General features: G+C 41.4%; 1 protein-coding gene across 1 annotated transcript in view; it reads left to right on the top strand.

Moving 5' to 3' along the window:
- The window catches only part of dock3 (dedicator of cytokinesis 3), a 51,176-nt gene that overhangs the window by 13,152 nt on the left and 14,799 nt on the right, over window positions 1-23,225 (top strand). The window contains exons 5-37 of the mRNA XM_013912784.1: window positions 1,870-1,966; window positions 3,383-3,531; window positions 4,901-4,985; window positions 6,306-6,347; window positions 7,202-7,356; window positions 7,537-7,618; window positions 7,699-7,759; window positions 7,850-7,997; window positions 9,003-9,091; window positions 10,540-10,665; window positions 13,687-13,811; window positions 13,890-14,052; window positions 14,183-14,289; window positions 14,926-15,097; window positions 15,175-15,272; window positions 15,652-15,735; window positions 15,835-15,935; window positions 16,047-16,128; window positions 16,533-16,703; window positions 17,340-17,532; window positions 17,690-17,817; window positions 17,928-18,074; window positions 18,183-18,281; window positions 18,374-18,468; window positions 18,662-18,737; window positions 18,863-18,963; window positions 19,058-19,116; window positions 20,797-20,945; window positions 21,058-21,143; window positions 21,254-21,280; window positions 21,373-21,468; window positions 21,558-21,618; window positions 21,724-21,817. Coding sequence (XP_013768238.1) covers window positions 1,870-1,966; window positions 3,383-3,531; window positions 4,901-4,985; window positions 6,306-6,347; window positions 7,202-7,356; window positions 7,537-7,618; window positions 7,699-7,759; window positions 7,850-7,997; window positions 9,003-9,091; window positions 10,540-10,665; window positions 13,687-13,811; window positions 13,890-14,052; window positions 14,183-14,289; window positions 14,926-15,097; window positions 15,175-15,272; window positions 15,652-15,735; window positions 15,835-15,935; window positions 16,047-16,128; window positions 16,533-16,703; window positions 17,340-17,532; window positions 17,690-17,817; window positions 17,928-18,074; window positions 18,183-18,281; window positions 18,374-18,468; window positions 18,662-18,737; window positions 18,863-18,963; window positions 19,058-19,116; window positions 20,797-20,945; window positions 21,058-21,143; window positions 21,254-21,280; window positions 21,373-21,468; window positions 21,558-21,618; window positions 21,724-21,817 — 3,548 coding nt within the window. The remainder of the gene's footprint in view (window positions 1-1,869; window positions 1,967-3,382; window positions 3,532-4,900; window positions 4,986-6,305; window positions 6,348-7,201; window positions 7,357-7,536; window positions 7,619-7,698; window positions 7,760-7,849; window positions 7,998-9,002; window positions 9,092-10,539; window positions 10,666-13,686; window positions 13,812-13,889; window positions 14,053-14,182; window positions 14,290-14,925; window positions 15,098-15,174; window positions 15,273-15,651; window positions 15,736-15,834; window positions 15,936-16,046; window positions 16,129-16,532; window positions 16,704-17,339; window positions 17,533-17,689; window positions 17,818-17,927; window positions 18,075-18,182; window positions 18,282-18,373; window positions 18,469-18,661; window positions 18,738-18,862; window positions 18,964-19,057; window positions 19,117-20,796; window positions 20,946-21,057; window positions 21,144-21,253; window positions 21,281-21,372; window positions 21,469-21,557; window positions 21,619-21,723; window positions 21,818-23,225) is intronic.

Below are 23,225 nucleotides of genomic sequence, written 5' to 3'. Positions count from 1 at the left end.
GTAACAATAGTCGGCCATGGGTTTGCGGGGCCAGAACGGAACAGAGAAAAACAGGCAGAAGAGCTCTGTGTCTGTAGCTCAGTGTGAATCAGGAGTTTGCTCTTATATCATCATCCTCCATTTGAGTTACCACATAGCAGGAAAACTCTCATTTTCACCGAAACAATTAAAAGTACAGGCTTCAAAATTGACATTATTATACTTCCTCGCTCCAGGAGCTGCAGTTTGGGAAATCTGCTTTGCTGTCTCATGGAGTTAATGAGCTGACACACCTACTGCATCTGTGTAGTTCTCCCAAAGCATCCCCACCACAGTCAATCACCCCCACTCACTGTGCAACGAATGGAGATGCCTGCGTTGTTCTAAAATGTTATACAGTATAAAAGTTGGAAGCCAGAGCTTCACAAGCATCTAACCTTTGCTTTAATATTTCCCCATGAATGTGGTCACACAAGAAGGATGAGTGTTATGGTTTTTATTGGCTAGCTCCACCCTGTTTCCTAACTGCATTCAGAGAATAATTACATAATTCCTCATTGAAACAGTTATATTGATGTGTAATTGTGACTTCACCCATTTCTAAGCTAATCTGGAGACAGCTGGGAGTGGGAAATACCATTAAATTAAGTTTCAGTGTGATACCAACACCAGGATCTCCAGTATTCATACTGATATTATAATTTAAATCTGATAGTGTACAATAGAAATAGTGTATGTTCTTTGATGTGACCTACTTCAGAATATGTTTTAGATAACACCAAAGAATTTATTAAAAGAGAGGCATTTCTTTTTATTGTTCTCTATTAATCATTTATCATATGTACAGTCATGGTAAAACAAAGTGAACCCTCTTTCAGCTCTAAGATTTTACATATCAGAACATAATAAAAATCACGTGGTCCTTGGCGGGTCTTACAATAAATATAACCTGAGATGAGCTAGAAAAACATGACATCTTATATTGTGTTATTATTTATTCCAACAAAAAATTGAGTCAAAATCCATAAAGCGCATGTCAAAACTAAGTACTCCCTTACTGCTAGGTTAAGTAGCAGCTAGGTGCAGCTACTCAAATGCACTTTATTCACTAATCATCAGCAAATGTGTAAAAGCAGACGTTTTTGCAGTTTTATGGTTTGGGGCATTCAGGTGTGTATTAACACAGTGCCAAGGAGGAAAGGTATCAGCAATGATCTTAAAGAAGTAACCGTTGCTACTCATCAGTGTGGGCAGGGTTATAAGGCCATTTCCAAGCAATACAGAGTCCATCATGGTACAGTGAGGAATAAGAAAGCATTCATGAAAGCTGCTCATTGTCTCAGGAGTGAAAGTCCAAGCAAATTCACCCTAGTGTCAGACCATATTTAAGTATGGCTTGCTTAGAAGGGTTTCCAGGAGAAAGTCTCTTCTCTCTAAAAAGGACATGGCAGCACGGCTTATGTTTGCAAAGCTGCATCTTAGCAAACCACAAGACTTCTGGAAGAATGTCATTTGGACAGACGAGACCAAAGTGGAGATGTTTGGCCATTACGCACCGGATTTGCCACAAAATCTGAGTATGTTGCAGTCGTTGAGTTGACCACGAACTCCTCTGTATACCAAAGTATTTTAGAGTCTAGGGCTCATGCAGCAGGACAATGATCCCAAGCACAGCAGCAAACCTACAAAAGAACAGCTGAAAAAGAAAACTACATGTTGAAAACACAGTTTCATGCTAAATACAACATTTTCATTATGCAGCTTTTCTAAAATAAAGAGGCAAATGCTGCAATAAGACGAGTCTTCATATTGTGTAGTATGAATATGTTTTTGTACCAGTTGTATTGATGCTTCAGGGATTGATTTGAAATTCATGTTTTTTCGCTGTAGGCTGTGCGAGACGGTGGTACCCCTCGAGGACCCTATTATCACAGAGACCACCTCCACACTGCAGGAATGGGGCGTTTTGTGGAAGCAGCTCTATGTGGTCAGTAGCGGTATATTACAGTACATCTTGCTTATATCAAAACAAACCACCAAGCAATAAATGTGCGTGTGGACCTGAGATTACTAAGATTTCCAAGGGATTTGACAAAACAACTTTCGCAAAGAAAATGCATCCACCGTTGCTTCATTTGCATTCCCCTAAGTGGTTTGATGGAATCATGTTTTCTTTCCTGCTCACAATTCAACACCTGGTAAAATAAGGTTTTGCCGGCAGAAGTAGTGATTCACTAGAAATATAGTCCTGCGACATCTCCTTAAGATATTTCTCCACTCCATGTCGTTCTGACTGTCACCCTGTATTTTCATGTACTATCTATGTAGAACAGACATGGTGGTTGGACACAGATAATGGCCTACAGACCTGTCGTATGCAATTTCATGCTGTGTCATTCTGCCATTTATTGATCTTGGCCTGCCTTTCTTAAGATCCACCACCTTCACTCAGCCTTTACTTTGCCGGGCAAAAAGTGATTACTGGAAACCTAAAGCATCCTTAATCCTGCTAAGTGTCGAGGGGGCAGGCAGAAGTGGTTGGTAGGGTTTTGAGTTCGGGAGCTGAGCGGCTATGTTGCAGAACAGGCAACGAGTTTTTACATAACCTCTCACTGAGGACTGCTCATGCTCTGAGCAACTAAGCAGCCTCCGGCATTGGAGTGGTGATGTAACTTCCTCTGAAGCTCGACTAATATGAAGCCCTGATTTAACAGTGCTGGTTTTGGTGCTCACCCCCCTGTAGGATGCGGCATTGGCTAGATGTTGATACATTTCACCTTATTGTTGCCAATTAGAATTCATGGTATTACTTCCGGGAGCAATGGCCTAAGCATAGCTGTGTATCCATTATAATGCACGTAAATAGCAGTCTGAAAGGGCTCATCAACCCTGACAAAAATCTTTGTTTTCAGCTGCTACCAGCCTTTGAAAGCATGTAGTGTTTATCCTCATTAAATTTATATTGGCATCGTAGTGGTGTTTAATCTTTGCGTTTATGTAAACAAACCTGGGTGGTTATGTGGGCTTGTCATACCATTAGGGAGAACAGAGAATGCCTGAATTAAAACTGTTGTTCTTGGTCCGTGAGAGATGGTGATGAAATTCATTACTGTGATGAGGTCAAAGCAGATTTGTGAGGGAACTGTATTTTTTTTCCCGTTTCATTAACAAAACCAGTGGGCTTGAAACTCAGTTGCAACACATATTGTTCTGCAGCCTGCACGGGCTGGCAGAGGCCTGGATTCAAAGCATGATTTTGTCTTGATCTCCTGTTTGGCCTGAATGTAAAATGAAATCACTGAATTCTTATTTCAGACCCATGGAGAGAGAGTTTTTAATCTCTTGTTGTTTTTGGTGAATTTGTATATCCCAAACCTAACTTTTTTGCCTTCTTTAAATACAGAAACACAAGGTAGATCTATTCCATAAACTGCGCCATGTGATGAATGAGCTCATTGACCTTCGTCGGCAGCTGATCCAGGGTCACCTCGCCCAAGACCAGACTCGCGAGATCAAGCGCCACATCACCGTACGGCTTGACTGGGGCAATGAGTGAGTAACACTCGCACTGAGTGCACTGAGATTAAGAGAGTGGGTTAAGCGAAGTCATGCTATAAAGCAAACATTTGTTTCAAACTACCGTACTGGCCACCAAAGAATAAAAAAATAAATAAAAATGACACTGGAGAGATCTGCCACAGTGGATGAGTGGGTGTGTAAGAGCATTGCTGTGATGTAATTTTATGGTCATTTAGCAGATGAGTGAATCTGAAGCAGCTTAAAGTCAATGCAAATCCCCCCGGAGGAACTGTAAAGCCATATTCTTACTGTTGCCAGTTTCAAACCCCTTCCAACTGAGCTGTGACAGGCATCCATAACAGAAATAATGATGCGAGGGTTTCAGTTCAGCCAAGGAAGAGCTCTAGGTGGAGGGAAAATCTGTCAGTTTAAAAACAGATTTAGAGATTTTTGGCCATAAAATTCACTTTAAACAACTTTACTTGGTCAATATTTGTGCATATCGTGCTTGGAATCAAATATACAAACTCTTAAAGTATGGAGTCGTTTATCATGCGAGTTGAGGTCAGTACGGTGTGGTGCATGCTGATCTGAGAGCTGCAGTGATCTAATTTCATGGTCCGCGCAGAGTGCTTCACGAGTTAAGGCTGCACAGTTTTGCTTAAGTCAAGAGTTACAGTATGAGATGCAACCACATGAGACAACTGTACCTGGCAACAGAGCACAATTATTCCAGTACTGTTCTTAACCCCTTTAGTGGGTTACTATAATGCAAACTCATGTTGAGTGGTTAAGTACCATTCAAACCCATAAATCCTCGTTCTACTACGGGTTTCCAGGGATGACAGAAATGTCTTACTGAACTGCTGGAATAAAATGATCTAATATTGTCTGCTGGATGTGGTGCTGTAGCCTTAAAAAAAGTAACTTTTTTTTATTCTGTGTGGGTGATACACCAACCTGTACACAGTATATGGTTTATTTGGGTTAAAATGGTTAAGGGCAGGTGTTTTTCTTGTGTATTTCTGCTCCGTACTGTATATATTTATGTCAGCTAACCAAGATTCACGTGAGGAAAATTAGCTGCTAAATCTGTAACAAATCAGGCAATTGCTTAGCAATCTTAGCAATTGCTATTTAATGTTCCCGAGTATGTTTTGTTTGGATTTATTCGTGAGCTTTATATGGATTTATAGTGACTATTATTATGCTAAGTTTCAGGTAAATTTCAACTTGATGAAAATTGTGGAGTAAGTGGTGTGCACTCAGAACCACTGTTATTAAGGAATGTTTGCAGATTTTATTATGGTGATATGACACCTTTGTTTCATTTGAGCTAAAACCTCTAATGTCTTTTCCCCCTCTGTTTTTCTTTACTCACACCAAATCCCTCTCCCATCAGACACCTTGGCTTAGACCTTGTTCCCAGAAAAGAGTTTGAAATGGTGGATCCGGATCAGATCAGCGTGTCAGAGCTATACAAACTGGTATGTTGGCTGGAAATATTGTTGAACCAATTCACGCTGTACAAACACATCCCTTTAATTATTAAACAGAATAAGTCAGTGCAGTGCATTTGTATTCTTTGGATGATAAAATGCAATTAAATGTGTCCCTGCAGCATGGATAAACTATATATGTAGGCATGACTCACTGTCTTGCACTCTATCCTTTTTTACCTACCGAGCGCTTTTTTTTTTTTGCCATTGCACACGCTGTTTTTCCATATAGGATAGGATTGTGTTATTGTAGTGATGTGTGAATGTACCGATTATCAAATCATCCATAGCAAGGTGACTCACCAGAGACTGCACGATTCAGTTGTTGGAGCTGCGTCATGTGACTTCTTCTTTATGCTTATCTTACAGCCATATTGAATGTGTCCCTTTTCTTACATGCACGTGACTGTAATGCTGTAATCTAACTAGTAATGCATACATAATGCAAAGTGATAGGCCCAGGTGAGGCTGTGGGAAAAGTACAGTACATGCAAATGAATATTTAATTGTTATTTTTTAAAAATAAATTGCAGATTTAAGTCTTGCTTGCTTTAAGCCAAGAACCTGACCAGAGACACATTTCCATGAATAAGTCATGTCTCAAATGTGCTTTAGTTGTAGTGATGTGGGACTTCCAAATCTATACACACAGAGGAGACTTGCTGAAGCAGATCCAATTTTAGAAATGTGTGATTACAGCACAGATGTTATGAAATCTAATGTAATGCTGCTGGAGACTGCTATCTGGGAGGGAGATCCTTTCTTTTCAGTGGCTGAAGCACCATATGCTGATGAAAACTCTCTCCAACTGCCCTGCAGCCTCCCATTATCCCCTTGCCATGTTTCTCAGCTTTGCACGCTGAATGTTTGTGCACTAAATGCTCTGTCCAGAAACAACAGCGCAGGTCTTCCTTGCCAGAAAGCCTCCTGACTCTGTCGATGAAAGTGAGCTTGTCTTTGGCAGGGCACAAGACCTTGGCACCTCCTGAAGGATGGGAGTAGAGGAGTTCTTTTAGGCTGCTGAGCAGAGAAGGGGGGGTGTGTGGGCGATACTGGCTTTGTCCTCTTCTCTCCCACATGCTCACGTTTTGCCTCATGTGGGCTTCTTTTAGCGCTACAGGAACACTAGCGTAGCCACTCGGCAATGTACGTAGGTGAAATTTTGTCAGATTTGAAGCATCAACCAGGGCAGCGCTCAGGTGGTGTTTGTCTGAAGCTCCTGTAAGGTAAATAAGTTCAAAGCTGTGTGGGATGAAAAAACAACAATGGACTCACTGATCTGACATCTTTTCCTCTGAACTTTTTTAGCATGTATCCAGCAGACATTGTGGTCAGCAAAGCACAAACCAGGTACGGCCATTTCAGTGGTGATCACGAACACGTCACAGCTCATTTTTCATCAGCAAATCTCATTTTTCATTTCTTTTCCAAACACTCTGTCGCAAATGAGCGTCCTGAAGTCAGGCCACTGCTCTGGCACTAAGGCTATCACATTTAGACTCTTTGGTGTTCGGTGCCTATAATACTGGTGAGAACCTGACACCAACTGACACCAACACTGCCAGGGCGTGAGGACTGGTTCCCACTGGAATCACATATGTCCCATTGCATGCACAAATGGTGCTGTAGGCCATATCATAGCTTTCTCTCGTGTGGGAACACTATTTTAAAGACATGTTGCATTTTGTTTGGGGATGCGTTGTAAAGTCTGTCTGGCTTTGGGCCCGAGAAGAGCGAAACTAGTGCGATAGCTATAAAGATTTACATAAGCATAAACTGCTGTTAGCACAGTAAAAGCACAGTGTCTTCTTGTAAGCGCACTTTAGCTTATCAAGTAAATATGTGAGTTTCAGAGGTCTTCTAAACTTTGTGGATTTTGTGCATTCACATATGCCTCTTTTCATTGTTAAACTTATACATTATGTAAACACAGGATATTGCACCCTCCCTTATAGCAAAGCCACCAATTTTCCATCACTCTGTTCATCTTTTCATATCCTAATTGGGATGAAATCCTTCATCTCTACTGACTCTACTATAAATAGACTCTAGTTACAACACTGTAAAGCTTATTTATGAATTTTTCAACAGTTTCAATACTTCCATTGATCTGTTTAATAAACATATCTATATACAGAGTGGCAGGTATTTGGCCTCGCTTGCAGTGTGGTCTTGTGAGCGGTCACTTTCTTTTTCGTTCTCAGGGTGATAGCATAAGACAGCGCCATGGTGACGGTTGCCGTGTCCCTGTGTCGCACCACCTCTTCATCAACCTGAAGAGCTTCACTTACAACAGCATCAGCGAGGATGCAGACGTCTTCTTTTCTCTGTACGACAGTCGCGAGGCCAAACAGATCAGGTACACCGAGGAGCCTCAGCGCGCACATAACAGCCTTGAATGGGCTTACAGTAAAGTACAAACTGTATCTGTTCAAGAGCACAAACATACATACACATCTACACACAGTCTCTGCCCAGCAGATTGAGGCATTCTGTGGTTGTCAGACACTCTGAAACTGTGATTTGGCTTCGTTTGCAGCGAAAAGTTCATGGTGAAACTGAACAAAAATGGAGGACCAAAGAATCCAGAGAAGGTTGATCGCCTGTGTGCTCTCTTCACGGTAAGATATTTGTACTTTTTTTTAAAACTGTTTTGTTCCTTCTTGAATCTGTTAACATTTGTTTTCCTGCCTCTCTGTAGGACCTAAGCAGCAAAGACTTGAAGAGAGACCTGTACATTGTTGCACATGTCATAAGAACGGGTAAATAACAAGTGTATGATGACGTCTTACTCATGGTTATAACTTTTTAGTGGTTCTTCTTAGCAAATTATTTCTCTGTTTGTTTTACAGGCCGAATGCTGCTGAATGACTCAAAGAAAGGCCCGCCGCATGTGCAGTATAGGCGACCTTATGGCTGCGCTGTACTTGCCATGAGTGATGTTTTCCACACCATCACCGACCTCAAAGAGGAGAAGGACTTTGTGCTCAAAGTTTATACGTAAATATACCACTGAAGCGATTCTTCTTTTTCTTCTCCTTCTGCTTAGCCTTTTCATTGCTGTAAGACTTCTTGCTTTTGTGAATATAGGGTTAACGAGTCTGTGAGGAGCAGCAGGAATCTGTAAATGTTCTCGAAATGTTGAGCATGACAACCTAGTGTTACACTGCTGATGCTTGGTGTGTTTTTGACCAGAATGATAATGAAGCGTCCTCTGGAAAATCAATAGCTTCTCACCCTGGGCCTGAGATAGGGCACTTGGCATGTTGTGAATCTGGCTGCTTCTGTTAGGCTTTGCCACAGAAAGACACTCCTGTACACCAGCCAGCCCAGCGAAGGAAGGAGACACAGAGAAGGAGAGGGGAAGAGGCCGAGAGAGATGACACATAGATAATTGAGCAAAGATAGAGGACAAAGCAAAAATAACGCCACGCTCAGCATATTTTCTTGTCAGTCAACAGTTAGAGTGTCTCCTCGTATCTGCACTGTCCTTCTCTGAGCTCGCTCCCGGTCAGTGATCGTCTTTACACTTTGCCATCCAGTTACGTTCTGTTTTTCTTGTGGAGTACCATACAGCAGCTCAGTGTGAAATAAAGATTTCTCGAATAGAAAACCGCCGTTTTTATTGGCTTTCTCGGTGGACGCAAAGATCCCTTCCCTTTAAAAAGGAAGCAGTGATTCAGTGCTGAGCTGCCTCCAAACTGTCGGCTCTTATATCGCTCCAGTATGTGCATTTCCCCATGCCTTTCCCAGGGGCCTTTGGGCCCACAGTAATGAAAAAGGCTGGTAGAGAGCTGACTGTCAGGTTTGCTTAGTGCGCTGTGCATTTCGGCTAATGTGCTGCTTGATAGCACCTCCCCCTGCTGCTACCTTTTCTCCAGGAGGAAATCGGCTCTGGGACTCATGCTGCTCGTGCAGTCCCCATACACACAGTCCTGAACCATCCATCTGGACCCTCTGATGGGTGTGTTGTTAACAGCCGTTCCCAACTGTCTTTCTCTCCAGATGTAACAATGAGAACGAATGGTACCAGGTACATGAGAACATCATCCGCAAGTCTAACACCAAGTATTCAGCCCCCAGCACCAACTATGGTAAATATGCTGTTTCTGCTGATCTCCCATTAAATTTCCTTCTCTGCTTTTCTTTTCTTTTCTTTTCTTTTCTTTTCTTTTCTTTTCTTCTTTAAATTAAAAATACAAATATAGCCTTGTTTCCAAAAAAAGCTAGTTAGATGTAAACAATAACAAAACTTCCCATATTTAATTCAAAATTGTAAACAAACAGCACACATTTTTTAAAAAAAAGAAAAAAAAAGAACATTAAGCTCATCTCGAAGCCAACAACACATTTCTGAAGCTGGGACAGGGGCATGTTTACCACCACGTTGCATCACTTCTTTTTTTCAACAAAACTCTGTAAGTGTTTGGGAACTGACAAGACAAATTGCTGGTGTTTTGAAAGCAGACTGTTGATATTATATTTCAGCTTTTCAGGGACTTCATTTGTTGTATTTCTGATTTGTGATATTTTAAATATTTTCAGTAGTTGACAGGTCAACTGCTACAAGGAGGCCAGTTTAGCGCTGGGAATCTTTCATTGTGGAGAAGAATCTATGTTGGCATTGTATTGCTGAATCAAGAAGGCTTTTCCTTAACGATAACAACTGAATGGCATGCTGTCTATAGCCTTCCAGTGTGCACAAATATACCTCCACATATTCTGGCTATCTAATTGTGCACTGATAACAAGCTTGCTAATACCCATTCCTCTTAAAACAGACACCCAGAGTTGTCCACAATTTAGTGGGCAGTGGAAAACTGTCCTGTGATTCAGCTCACAGGACTCCTCGGTCTGTTCTAAATGGGCTCTGGTGTCCCAGTTTTATTTAAACTTAGTTTTATGGGGGGGGGGTTTGGACAATTTTATCTGTAACTTTTTTACAACTGTACTTAAAAATGGGTCTGTTTAACTATAAACTTCTTAATGAAAACAAAAGACCTGTATATTCAACTGCATGCAACACATGCAGCACATGCAACTCAGCCAATTTGTTTTCTGCTTTCAAAAGATCGCCTCGAGTCTCGTTAAACCGTCTTGCTTTGTGAAATATTGAAAAGTGGAGAGACTGTAAGGGTTGATCTTTCATAATTCACTGTTACATCTCTCCCTATGAGTATCTCATAGGTTATTTAAGACTCAAGCCTCACAACAATACGTCCCCGGATTTGTGCAAAACCCATATTTTCCCTCGATTCTTTGTGTAATTCCAGAACCCAATTTTTCCCTCCCTCCTTATGTTCTGGCTCTGATCACGTCTCTCCATTCACTCTTCTGTCTGTCTTCTCCTCCCGCACATTCTGACTAATGTCCTTTAAATACCCCTCTGTCCCTCCCTTCTTACATCTCTCTTCTTCTTTGTCCCTGTGCTGTCTTTTATTCGATTCTGATTTCCACCCACGACCTCATACCTCTTCATTTGCCCTTTTCCCAATTTACACACGATCATTTATGCCCACCATCCCTTTGCCCCTGCCTCCAGGCCTCATCATTTCCCTGCAGCTGCTGCGAGGTGAGCTGGAGCAAATCAGACGGGAGAACCAGGCTGTGTTCAACAGGGCTTTGGCACTTACACGCAAACTGGGTTTCCCAGATGTCATCTTGCCAGGTAAGGAGGCAAAAAGTAGAGGGCTATAGTGGACAAAGAGAAGTTCAGTGTACAGCCTCAGCTTTAAACTGTTAAAACATCTAACTACATGCAACCTTTACTGTTTTAATGCCTGGCATCCACTAGAGCATCAAAAAGCGAAAATCATCTGAGCAGGTAGCAAAGAAAACTTGACATTCGCCTCCTGATTGGATGTTATAAGTCACATAAATTAATCCAAAAGGTTTTAGCTTGGCTCACACACCTTCAGTTGTTTAATCCTTTATGGGTAATTCTTGTCTTGTCCTTCTCTGGCAATTGATTATCTTTGTTTTCCAAATATACAGGAACAGTTCCACCTCATTACTGGTCCAAGCAAAGAACTCTCCAGTCTTACTATTAACCCAAAAACCAACCCTTTGCTTTGTGTGTACACCGGCAAATGAATGCCAATATATGTGAATGGTCATGTTGCTCGGTTTACAGGCATGTTATTATAGCTATTCCAATCTGGATAGAGACTGGAAAACATGTAGATGTGAGTAGCATATTGCACTAGTGGAAAATAACACAGTAAGTACATTTACTCCAGTACTCCACTATGGTACTTGCACTACGGTAGAACATTTTCATTTGATACTGCTTGGTACCCCCACATGTCATTGTACTTTTTCCTGCTGATGTCTGTAGGTGGTTTAGCTGACAGAAGAATGACTGTACTATTTATCAGGACTTTACTTTTAGAATATGGTACAATTTATAAAGCATAGCGCTTGTACAAAGTGTATGAAATCAGTGAGCTTGCATCACATTTCAGAAGTCTTTAAGTAATCTTTGTTTAGAGACGATTCTACTGTAGCCCTCCCTGCTTAGAGAGTTTGAAGCTCTCTGTATAAAATAGTTAAAACCAGCGGATTACAAATCTAATGTTATATACTCCACGGGCACTTTGTTGGGTACATCTGTTCTGCTTCATGTTAACGGAAATATCTAATCAGCCAATCATGTAACGACAACCCAGTGTACAGACATGGTCATAATGATCTGCTGAAAAACTCCGTATCAGAATGAGTGAGAAATGTGATTTAGGTGAAGATGGCATGGTTGTTTTTGAGTATTTCAGAAACTGCCAGTCTACGGAGGTTTTCCCACAAAGCCATGCCCACTTTTTACAGAGAATGAGGATAACCTTATTCTTCTTCAGACTTGTTGATGCCAGGCTGGTTTGAACTTACAGGAGAGCACCTGTAACTCAAATTAGCACATGCTACAACCAAGGTATCCAGAAGATCATCTTTGAACCCACAACATAATGAAACTTGAAGCAGATGGGCTACAGTAGCAGAAGACCACACATGCCACTCCTGTCAGCTGAGAACAGTAAACTGAGGCAACAATTCACACAAGCACACCAAAAACAAGCAATTGAAGATCACAAAAAATGTTGTTTGTTTTAATGAGAGTCAATTTCTTATAATTTGGCCAAAACAACATGAAGGCACGGATCCGTGCTGTTCTGTATCAACAGTTGAAGCTGATGGTGGTGGTAGTGACATAATGGCGTGGGGGATATTTTCCTGGCACACTCTGGGCCATTAGCACCAGCTGAACATCATTTAAACGCCACCTGCCTGTGTATTGTTGCTGACCATGTCCATCCATTTATCACCACTGTGTATACTATCTTCTGTTGACTGCTTCCAGCAGGATGAAGCACCATTTTACAAAACATCAATCATCATAAACTGTTTTTCCAAGCATGACAATGAGTTGACTGTACTTCAATGGCATCCAAAGTCACCAGATCTCAGTCTAATAAAGCCCCTTTGAAGTGTGCTTAAATGCAAGATTTACATCATTGTGCAGCTGACAAATCTGCAGCAACTGTGTGATGCTGTCATGTCAATATGGACCAAAATCTCTGAAGAATGTTTTCTCTGAAGAACGTTTCCTGGCCATTGAGAATTCAGACTCTTCTAAAGGTAAAAATGGGTAATGTACAGTGCTGGTAAGGTATACCTAATGAAGTGGCCAGTGAGTCTATACGCGTGACACACAAAAACAATTTTTTGCAGGAAAAAGACTTTCCCTTTTATACCAAGTACATTCAGCTTGTGTTCTCTAAGTACTTGAACTTACATAATAAGTAAGTAAAACTTTTATTTGAAATGGCGTTACGCTATGTTGTTGCCACTGCAAAGTACTTTTTCCACTCCTGGTGTTTCGCAGACTCTACGTTCTTTGCTCTCTCTGCGCGAGATCAGCATGTAGGTCAGGTGCAGAGCAGATTTTAAAGAGCAGAGGTCTTTAAAGATAACTCAAAGAAAGAGAAAAGGGAGAAGTGTGTTTATTTCGGAATATTTCATCAGCTGACATTGCAGTGCTTTGTGTCTACTGAGAATGCATAATCCTGTCCTCTCCTCCCCTCTCCAGCTTATTTCCAGTTAGCCTGAAATACCTCCCAATATCACTCCTTGTGAGTCATCTGTCCCCAAGGAAATGACTTGATATAAATAACTATAATCTGATTTTATAAATAACTGCAATATCTGCATGCACTGTTGCTACTGATATTTCTTTCATTAAACTCTGACCGAACAAAAGGTGCTGAGGCAGTCATGAGCTGGTTTATTGCAACTCAGTGGGGTCACTTTGCATTGAGGAGAATGTGACATACAGTGCACATTCAAGTCCACATGAAGGCTTAATTTATGTTGACTGCTCACACTTCCTCTGTGGAGCAGAGGCTCGCATGAACATGGCTGGAGACAGGGTTGTTGTCGTAGTTGGGGAATTTCAGAGATGTCTTTGCCTTCCTAATGCAGATTAATTGTTTTCCAACTCCAAACTTCCAGATTATTTTTTCATACTCAGCTGACCTCAAAGTGATCTTACTTGAGGCAGTCACATTTTCAAAAGTCCCTCTGGAGCCACAAAAGGCTTCATCATTTTTCTCTCTCTCACGAACAGCAGCGTTCTCTCTGACAAATCTGTGAAATCATTTCCCCTCTAAGTAAAATTCGGGCTGTTTAATTTTCCTAGGTGACACACGCAACGACCTGTATCTGACCCTGGAGCGGGGGGAGTTTGAGAGGGGCGGCAAAAGTGTCCAGAAGAACATCGAAGTCACGCTCTATGTGCTCTACGCCGACGGCGACACACTCAAAGTATGACGCATGTGCACATGAGTTAATACGTGCCATATCGTCAGTATATGAACTACAGCAAGTCTGCTGTTTTTGCAGGATTGCATCAGTTTAGGCAGTGGGGAGCCTAACACCTCTGAATATCGCTCGTTTGTCCTGTATCACAACAACAGTCCTCGCTGGAGTGAGATGGTCAAGCTGCCCATTCCTATAGACCGTTTCAGAGGCTCCCACCTACGATTTGAATTCAGACACTGCTCCAGTGAGTCAGTAATGCAACCCAGTGGCACCCCCAGTACACACGTTTATTCGGATGATTGCTCACAGTATGCAAGGTTTATGCAGCATAGTTAAGTATATGATTCAGGATACTGTGATGTGTTTCCTTTCAGCTAAAGACAAAGGGGAGAAAAAACTGTTTGGTTTTGCCTTCACTCCTCTGATGAGAGAGGATGGGACCACACTCTCAGATGAGAGTCATGAGCTGTATGTGTACAAGGTAAGATGCTGCAGACATGTGGTGCTCTGCAGCAGCTGTAGAAGGTGACTCATACACGAGTGAAAGTCCTGCCTTTATGCAATATCTCATCCTTGTTAGCTGCCTGACATGTCGTCAGTTTTTGTGATCATATGTGATCATGCATGTGTACTTAGCACATTAAAACATAATTATATAAATAACTGAGCGAAACACCGAGGTCTAGTGTGGCACTTGGCTGGTTTTTTTTTTACTGCTCCCAGAGAGAAGAGCCAAATTCATTTTCCCATTTACCATTTTTGACTGATATTTTGGTAAATACGCTACATATACAAGGCACATTCACATAGAGCTTTTATACTATACACGCAGGGCTTCTCTTAACATGCACGTATTCTGATGGATAAATCTGGGGCAGTTTGGGGGGTTTGGTACCTTGCCCAAGGACACAAGGACATGGAAGTTGGAGGAGCTGGGTACCTTATGTTTAGTGTAAAACCCGCTCGACCTTCTGAGCAACAGCTGCCAAAAGCCACAGCTACAGCCACCCTGTTATTGACTAGAACTGCAGCTCTTTTTGCTGCAGTATTCTTTCATTAAATATTAATTGTCCACATGTGTGTGTCCAGCTCTTACTGTTCCATTTCAATCCTCTAGTGTGATGAAAACGCCACCTTCAGCAACCAGGGCCTTTATCTGAGCCTGCCCTGCTGTAAGGAGGACTTTAACAGCTGCCCCAACCTACCTGCTAACCTGCCCTTCCAGAGAAGCCCCAAAGAAACCTTCTGGGTCTCTACGATACTCTGCTCCACCAAACTAACACAAAATGGTAATCTACCACCTTATACATGCTGCTCTTCCATGCTGTGTCTTCCTGGTCAGCTTATTTGGATTTCTTTCTTTCAGTGGACCTTCTGGCTCTTCTTAACTGGAAGGCCCACCCAGACAGGGTGTTGGACATCCTCGGTCGACTACGCCAAATCAGCGGGGAGGAGATTGTCAAGGTTATTATTTCTGTAACTGTAGCTTTACTGAGTTCAGTTTTTTTGACAATATCTGAAGATCATTTGTTTTATTATCTTGTTATGATTTTATTTTGTTTATTTGCTAAATATTGTGTTGTTGTGATTAAGGAGTAGGATTTCTTTGTGTGCATCCAAAATACACGTAAAGTTTTTGTAGTATTTAGAGAAATTGCGTTGAGCTGGTCTGTCGAGCGGTCACATTAGCGTGTCAGGAAAAAAACAGAAATGGTTTTAAAATGTTTGTGATGACGGGGCTATCCTTTTTTCTTTTGTCCTTGTTTCTATTTTAGTCAGCAGTAAAGCCTTTAATGCGATGCTTGTTTTGAGACGTGCTCTTTTTGTTCCCCTCTCTTTGCAGTTCTTGCGAGATGTCCTGGATACGCTCTTCTGTCTTTTAGATGACAACACTGATAAATACGGGCCGCTGGTTTTCCAGTCTTTGGTAAGAAAATGAAAGGAGCTGTACTCACAAATTAAAATTTTTATTGTGACTTTTAGGTAGAGGAAGTGTTTTACAATTTATATGTATTTGTGTGCTCAGGTCTTCATCATTAACCTGCTCAGGGACAGCCGTTTCTACCACTTCAGACCCGTCATGGACTCCTACATACAAAACCACTTTGCAGGAGCTTTGGCATACAAGTATAAACACATTTACCAAATTCTTTGAAGTTAGTCTGTAGCACAAATAAAGAAGAAGCTCAGGTTCTGGTTTTGCGCAAAGTGTCTTACTTTGAGACAATTTGTCTGCAGAGAGCTGGTTCGATGTCTAAAGTGGTACATGGACCGTTCAGCAGAGGTCGTCCGACAGGACCACATACAGGAAGCCATGAGGGTAAAGTCTCGCACTCATTCGCTTCTGGTTCTTCCTTGGCTCATTCTGCAGCGATTAATTAGCATGGCATGAGGAAATGGTCAAACAGATGTGCTGATAAGGAATAATGTGACATCGTATGAGGCCTCAGGAAGCGGATGTCCTTCTGAAAGAAAAGCTAATGAAAGGAAGTTATTAAAAATGACATACAGAGTGCAGCATTTCCATGTGCTCTTTGAATTTCCTTTGTGATTGAATCTCTTAAACAGATACTTTGTCACAGGGCCTGATTAAAAAGCATTTGTTTTATGTATTGATTTTCAATATTCAACTCATCCAGCATGCAAGTTTCATTCTTTGTTTGGAAACTGATGAAGTGAGCACCAACTGACTCCCTATCTACATCTCCCCAACAATCAACTCAGGCGTTAGAGTATCTGTTCAAGTTCATCGTCCAGTCTCGTATCCTGTACTCAAGAGCCACCTGCGGGATGGAGGAGGAGCAGTTCCGAGCCAGCATCCAAGAGCTTTTCCAGTCGATCCGCTTTGTCCTGAGTCTGGATAGCCGCAGCTCAGAGAATCTGGTGTTCACACAGGTCAGACGCTTCACGCTTCAAACTACTCTCAAAATCCCCCTTATGTCACCTGCTCACCAGCCTTTTTTATCTTTTGTTATAATTTTTTTTTGTAATTTTCAGTTTTATTCACTCTCAGTTTGCATTCATATTTCATTGCTTGAGTTTGTTAACTTCTTTTATTCCTGTGACTTTTATTTGTTGTGTTTTTTGATTGATGCTTCCATCCTTCACTGCCACTGTTGAGCCCTCCTTGGCTTGATTTTTGGACAGTCTAGGGCTTTCATCAGCTGCATGCCTCTCTGTGTTCATGCTCCTGGGCTCTCGTCCTCCTCAGTAAGTGACAGCGCCCCCTTGTGTTTGTTCCACAATGCAGCAGATGCTGCACAACCTGACCCTGGATCTGAAAGATTAGATGTTTTAATTTGAGAGTAAATATAAAATTAACTAAACCGTTTTGTGCATCAACACATTTGCTGGATTCCGTTGAGTTTCTGCTTAATTTGTTTTTTCATTTTATGTGTGTATGTCATGGAGAAAGGCCTTTTCATTCACTTGTGTTATGACTTTCAGTTTATTTGTAGCATCTTTGAAACTGAATTTTTGTTCCCTATGTATTCTACTAATTGCAGCTCTGTGTTCTGTTTCCCTCTCAAGGCAGCGCTGTTGAACAGCTTCCCTGATATCTTTGATGAGCTGCTGCAGATGTTCACTGTTCAGGAGGTAGCTGAATATGTCAGGGGCACCCTAGGGAGCATGCCCAGCACAGTGGACATTGGCCAGTCTATGGATGTGGTCAAGCTGCAGTCTATTGCTCGCACAGTCGAGAGCCGGCTCTTTTTCTTCCCCGGTGAGACAATTGTGAAGGTTTTAAGAAAATGTTTTTCTCTGAAGATGACAGAACAGCATGGTCTGACAGTTTCAGCCCATGCAAATCTAATGTGCGTAAAGTGTGTTTTTCGTTTTATATTCAGTTTGCTTCCTTCTTTTCTTTCCCCCTTTGCCAGAATCTCGTAGTATATTGTTGCCAGTGGTTTTACATCACATCCACCTGCATCTACGCCAGCAGAGGGAGCTGCTCATTTGTTCTGGGATCCTGGGCAGCATTTTTTCAATAATCAAGACAAGCTCAATGGTACAGATCCCTGTTCTCTGTGCATACTTAACACATACTGCCGTATTGTATGCTAATGTTTTTTAGTTGCGCTGCATCCGTCAGTTTACTCCTTTGGTTTTTGTTTTCAGGAGTCTTCTGTTCAGGAGGAGGTGGAGATGATGGTGGAGAGCTTACTGGATGTACTGCTGCAAACTCTTCTGTCCATCATGAGCAAATCTCACTCTGTGGAGACATCCAGAGGACAAAGATGCCCCCAGTGCACTGCTGAGATAACGGTAAGCTGTCGCGCAAGCAGCATCTTTGATGGACAGTAAAAATAAATTCCATTTAGTTCATCTTTTTCTTCATTAACCTTTCTGTGCCTGCGATGTTCTTGCATGCAGGGGGAGTATGTTTCCTGTCTTCTGTCCCTGCTCCGGCAGATGACGGAGATCCATTTTCACCATCTACTCAACAACTTCCACAGCAAGGAGGAACTAAAGGTGGGAAACTCTCTGAGTCTCAAAGCTTTGTGCAGTGGCCTATTTACTACATTTCAGAACTGCATACTCTTTCTTAATATATTCCTCTGCAGGAGTTCCTGTTGAAGATCTTCTGCGTGTTTCGCAATCTGATGAAACTGACTATCTTCCCCCGTGACTGGAGTGTTATGCGGCTCCTAACCAGTCAGTGAGTCTGCTTTTTCCATTTCTGTCATGCAGTCTTTGTCCCAGAGATGGTAAGGGAATACAGCCAACCATTAGATCAGGCTTTCTTCAGATAATCCTACTCTGAAGGTGATGCTTGTGTTGCAAAATGTTTCATCTATTTTTGGCACCTAGCTCATTTTGTAAGCTGACAGGGTAATGTTTGCTTTCTGCAGTATCATCGTAGTGACAACACAGTTTCTGTCTCCGGCACTGCACAAGAACTTCTCAGATGCAGATTTTGATTTCAAGGTGCGTGTTAGGAGAGCAGCTAGTGCTCACTACACCATGAAGCCACACAGCAGCTAACTAGCACAATTTAAATGTCATTCAGTGTTGCGTTTCTTTACTTTTGTTTATAATTCTTTGTCTGTCAGGTGTGGAACTCCTTTTTCAGCCTCACTGTGCTGTACATCAACCAGCCCAGCTTGCAGCTGGAGTCATTAGGTCCTGCAAAGAGAAAGAAAGTCCTAGATAAGTAAGAGTTTTTTAATTGTGTGTGCTTTCTTCCAAGCATCGTGTTAATTATGTCATTTTCGACATTTGATCTCTTTTTGCTGTTCTATTTGTAGGTATGGTGACATGAGAGTTATGATGGCATATGAGCTCTTCAGCATGTGGCAAAAATTAGGTTTGTGATGCCCACTTTTAGCACAGACACATACATGTATCACTAACAATTACACTACTGTACAAAATTCTCAAGCCATTCCTCATTTCTGTTTATTTTGATAGGAAAACTGGGAATTGGGTGGAACGACTTATTGAAACGTGCAAAAATCCATGAAAAATAGTGACTATAAGGCAAAAACAGAGTTTTATAGTTACAATGTGCTTGAAAGGCAGTATTTGGTATGACCACCTTTACTCTTCAGCATAGCCTGAGCTCCTGAGAATAGTTCTCCAGGCTTTTTGAAGGACGTTCAAAGCTCTTCTTTGGATGTTGGCTGGTTTTTGTTCCATTCTTTGTCACGATGATCCCACACTGCTTCAGTAATATTGAGGTCAGGGCTCTGGGGAGGCCAGTCCATGACTGATAATGTACACTTTTACTTCATTGACAGTGTGTTTGGGATCATTTTCAAGTTGAAAAATGAAGCCTAAGGCAATCAGAAGCATTTTAGATGGTATTGTGTGGTGGAATAAAACTTGACTGCACTTTTCTGGCTTCACCACCAGCTGAAATGTGGTCCCAAATCATGACAGATTCTCCATGTGTTTTAGAATTGCCTGTAGACACTTGCTGTTCTACCTTTCTCCTGACCTCCTCTGTACATATTGAAAGCAATTTGAACCAGAAGTTTCATTTGGATTAAGCACTCCATGAAACTTGTGGCCACTGATGCGTCAGGTGTCCTCCACTTGACCAATTTCCTCAAATTCCACTAAAAACGCAACTCACCATTTTCTCATATACCAAGTTTGCAGCTAATAGCTCTTTGGGATTCACCTTGCTAGCAAAACAATACAGTTTAGGCCCATCAAACTGTGCTATTTTTTGTAGCTAACAAAAGAAATTAGAACAAGTGTGTTTTTGTGACATGCTTCTAGCAACAACATGCATAAAAATACAGTTTAGAACTGATTGTATTCTAAGTTGTTGTTGTGTAAAAACAACAGAGGTTCATTCTTTGAATCAGGCATGTTTTTTTATGCTTGAAAAACCAAGTGTTAAGTTACTTAACATCTGTTTACATCCCTGCAACCCTGCATCCAATTTAGAGTTGCGGGGTTGCTGGAGCCTATGCTAGCTAACATAGGGTAGGAGGCTGTGTACACCTTGAAGAGGTCACCAGGCTGTGGCAGGGATAACACAGACGCAGACAACCATTCAATGACCAATTAATGTAACCTCACTAACCACATGTCTTTGGACTGTGGGCGGAAGCCGAAGTACCAGGAGAGATCCCACACAGATACAGGGGGAATATTCAAATTCCACAAAATCCAGCAGGTGATTGGTAGATTTAAACCCAGGACCTCCTTGCTAGGAAGCAACCAGGCTAACCACCATGCCACCCAGAAAAAAAGGGATTTCTCAGAATGTTTTTTGAAAATGTACAAGTACAGTGACTGGAGCAAACATGAATGACAGAGCAGCAGCTGATGCCCAAAGAAGAACTATTAAACACCCTCAGAAAACCTGGAGAACTATTGCTCAAGACCACTTTAAAAAAGTAAAATAAGTTCGGCTACTTCATAGCAAAGTATAAAGAAATAAAAGGTGGCTTAAGACTTTTCACAGTACTACGTATATCCATGAAATTAGTGCAAACAAACTGGTCTGTCTGTATGAATCTTCTTAATCCAGGAGACAATAAGCCACACTTCATCCCAGGAATGATGGGTCCCTTCCTTGGTGTTACGCTGGTTCCACAGACCGAGGTTCGAAATATTATGATCCCAATTTTTCATGACATGATGGATTGGGAGCAGAGGAAAAATGGAAACTTCAAACAGGTAGCATAATTATGACATTGCACTATGAAATGAACCCATTGTTAGCTTGCAGCGATGGACAGGCCCTTTGTCACATAACATCTTTTGGCTGAATGTGTTTGTGCTTGTGTAGGTGGAGGCAGAGCTGATGGATAAGCTGGACAGCATGGTGTCGGATGGGAAAGGCGATGACAATCACAGAGAGCTCTTCAGCCTGTTGTAAGCATCAAACCCGTGTTTAGCGAGCCTGTGGAGTGATATTCAGGATAATGCCACTCTATTAGTATTTCCTTCTAACACGCTTCTTTTTTGTTTTGTCGTCACCCGAGGACCCAACTGTTTGGTCCGTATCCAAGGTGAATGGACTGGCAGACATATTTATTCATATGTGTTGCATTTCTGTGCTCATCGCCTTTGGTAAGAATGCTTTAATGTATTTTCTGTGCAGCCTGCTGGAGAAGATTGAGCAGGAGACCTGGAGAGAAACAGGAATCTCATTTGTCACATCAGTCACAAGACTTGTTGAGCGAATACTAGATTACAGGTAGGCTAAAATGTAGTTGTCATCTTAACTATGTTGCTTTCTAATAATAAATCGCAGAGCAATAAGAAGTAAACACGTCATATTTATAGGGACTGCATGAAAGGAGATGAGATGGAGAACAAGAAAATTGGTGGCTCTGTCAATCTTATGGTGAGAAGTTTCATGAGTTTTTATTCTGGATTTTACAAAAGCATATATTAATATTTTCAAAATTGGGGAGACAAATTCACCATTCGTGTTTATTTTGAAAATCAGAACTTCTACAAATCAGAGGTCAACAAAGAAGACATGTACATCCGTTATATCCACAAGCTGTGTGACCTGCATCTCCAAGCAGAGGACTTCACAGGTACCTGAGATATTTAATGGAATATCCTTTAGAGTTTGCACATGAGAATTAAATAAATGCAACAAAAGAATGCAAGATTTGACCTTCTCTCTTTGCCTCTGTGCAGATTTTAATTCAACTGGAGTGCAGAGAACAAAAAAGTCTCTTTTATGCCAGTCTGAGATACTGACCTTTCATATTGCTGTTTTATGACTGCACAGGAGAATGATGCAAGCAGCAGAAGGGAGGATGCTATTGCTGTGTAGTCATAATTTGCAACTTTGTGGACTGTTGTTATTAGCCTGCTAGCACTACCCCCACAGTTTTTAGCCACACACACAAGTGAATTGTTCCTGGTGAAATTCAGTTTGACTTCATGTTCAGGAGAGCGTGTACACGTGCATACCCTTTGATGGACGTCTCCTTCATGCTCCAGTTGATTTATTACTCCTGCACATGAGACTTTACATACTTACTAGCTTTGCTTCACATAGTTGGGGTTTTTTGTTGCCTAAGAAGAATGAGCTATTCAGCAGGTAGCTGCAGTGAGTCAGCTTTCAGCATCTGAGACTCGGGGATCGTCCTATTCAAACTGGGGGAAACTTCACTACAGCTGACTGGATTCTTTGTTGGGCTGCAGATGAAGAAGATAATAGAGAAACTAATGGTGTGCTAAAAACAGAGACATCACACAAGTGTAACGACACCCATGGTTAAATAGATAGCTTAATATCAGGTAGAGATAATTATGTGCTGTTAGCTTAACATTAAGAAGTCAAACTATTGCATGGCGGTTGTACAGCCAGCTTTTTTATGTAAGTTGTAAATGTGAGATTTATATCACATTTATCCATTTTATTTGGAGAAGAAGGGGCTTTACAGTACATTTACGATGCGGTAATGTCACTTTAGTCACATAAAGCAGAAATCAGGGGAAGTTGTCGCGTAATCTTACTGTGTAAATGGCTTGTGTGAGTAAAGCTTTACTCACATTATCTCACATTATCAGCAGTGGTGTTATTGTGTGTGCATAAATGTAGCCAAATGTGACTAATTGAATTCAATCTTATTCATTGCCACTTACGTAAAACAAACAACAGGCAGCTGGGAAAATGACCAAAACACATTTAAGTGTCCAGCAGAGTTGGGTGTGATTGCACATGTGGTTATTATGTGAATCAGAACCATCATTAAAAAACTTTGCTTTTTTTTTTCCAAAATATGATTCAATTCAGAAGGTGGGATCAGCGGGTACAGTGGGTTCGTAGTGCTGGAACACTTACTTATTTTTTTTTATTATCAGTTAATCTGCCAGTTTATGTGTTTACCAGATTAATCATTCATTATGTAAAAAGTCTTCTTTGGACACAAAGGATAATCAGCATAAAATGGATTTTAGTGGAAGTCTAGTGTTGGTTGAAAATTCAAA

This window comes from Pundamilia nyererei, unplaced genomic scaffold (genome assembly GCF_000239375.1).
Source record: "Pundamilia nyererei isolate P.nyererei 1_Seehausen unplaced genomic scaffold, PunNye1.0 scaffold00100, whole genome shotgun sequence".
In the NCBI taxonomy this organism is placed as follows: Eukaryota; Metazoa; Chordata; class Actinopteri; order Cichliformes; family Cichlidae; genus Pundamilia; species Pundamilia nyererei.
Note: the sequence above shows the minus strand (reverse complement) of the source record. Positions and strands in the feature narration are given on the sequence as shown.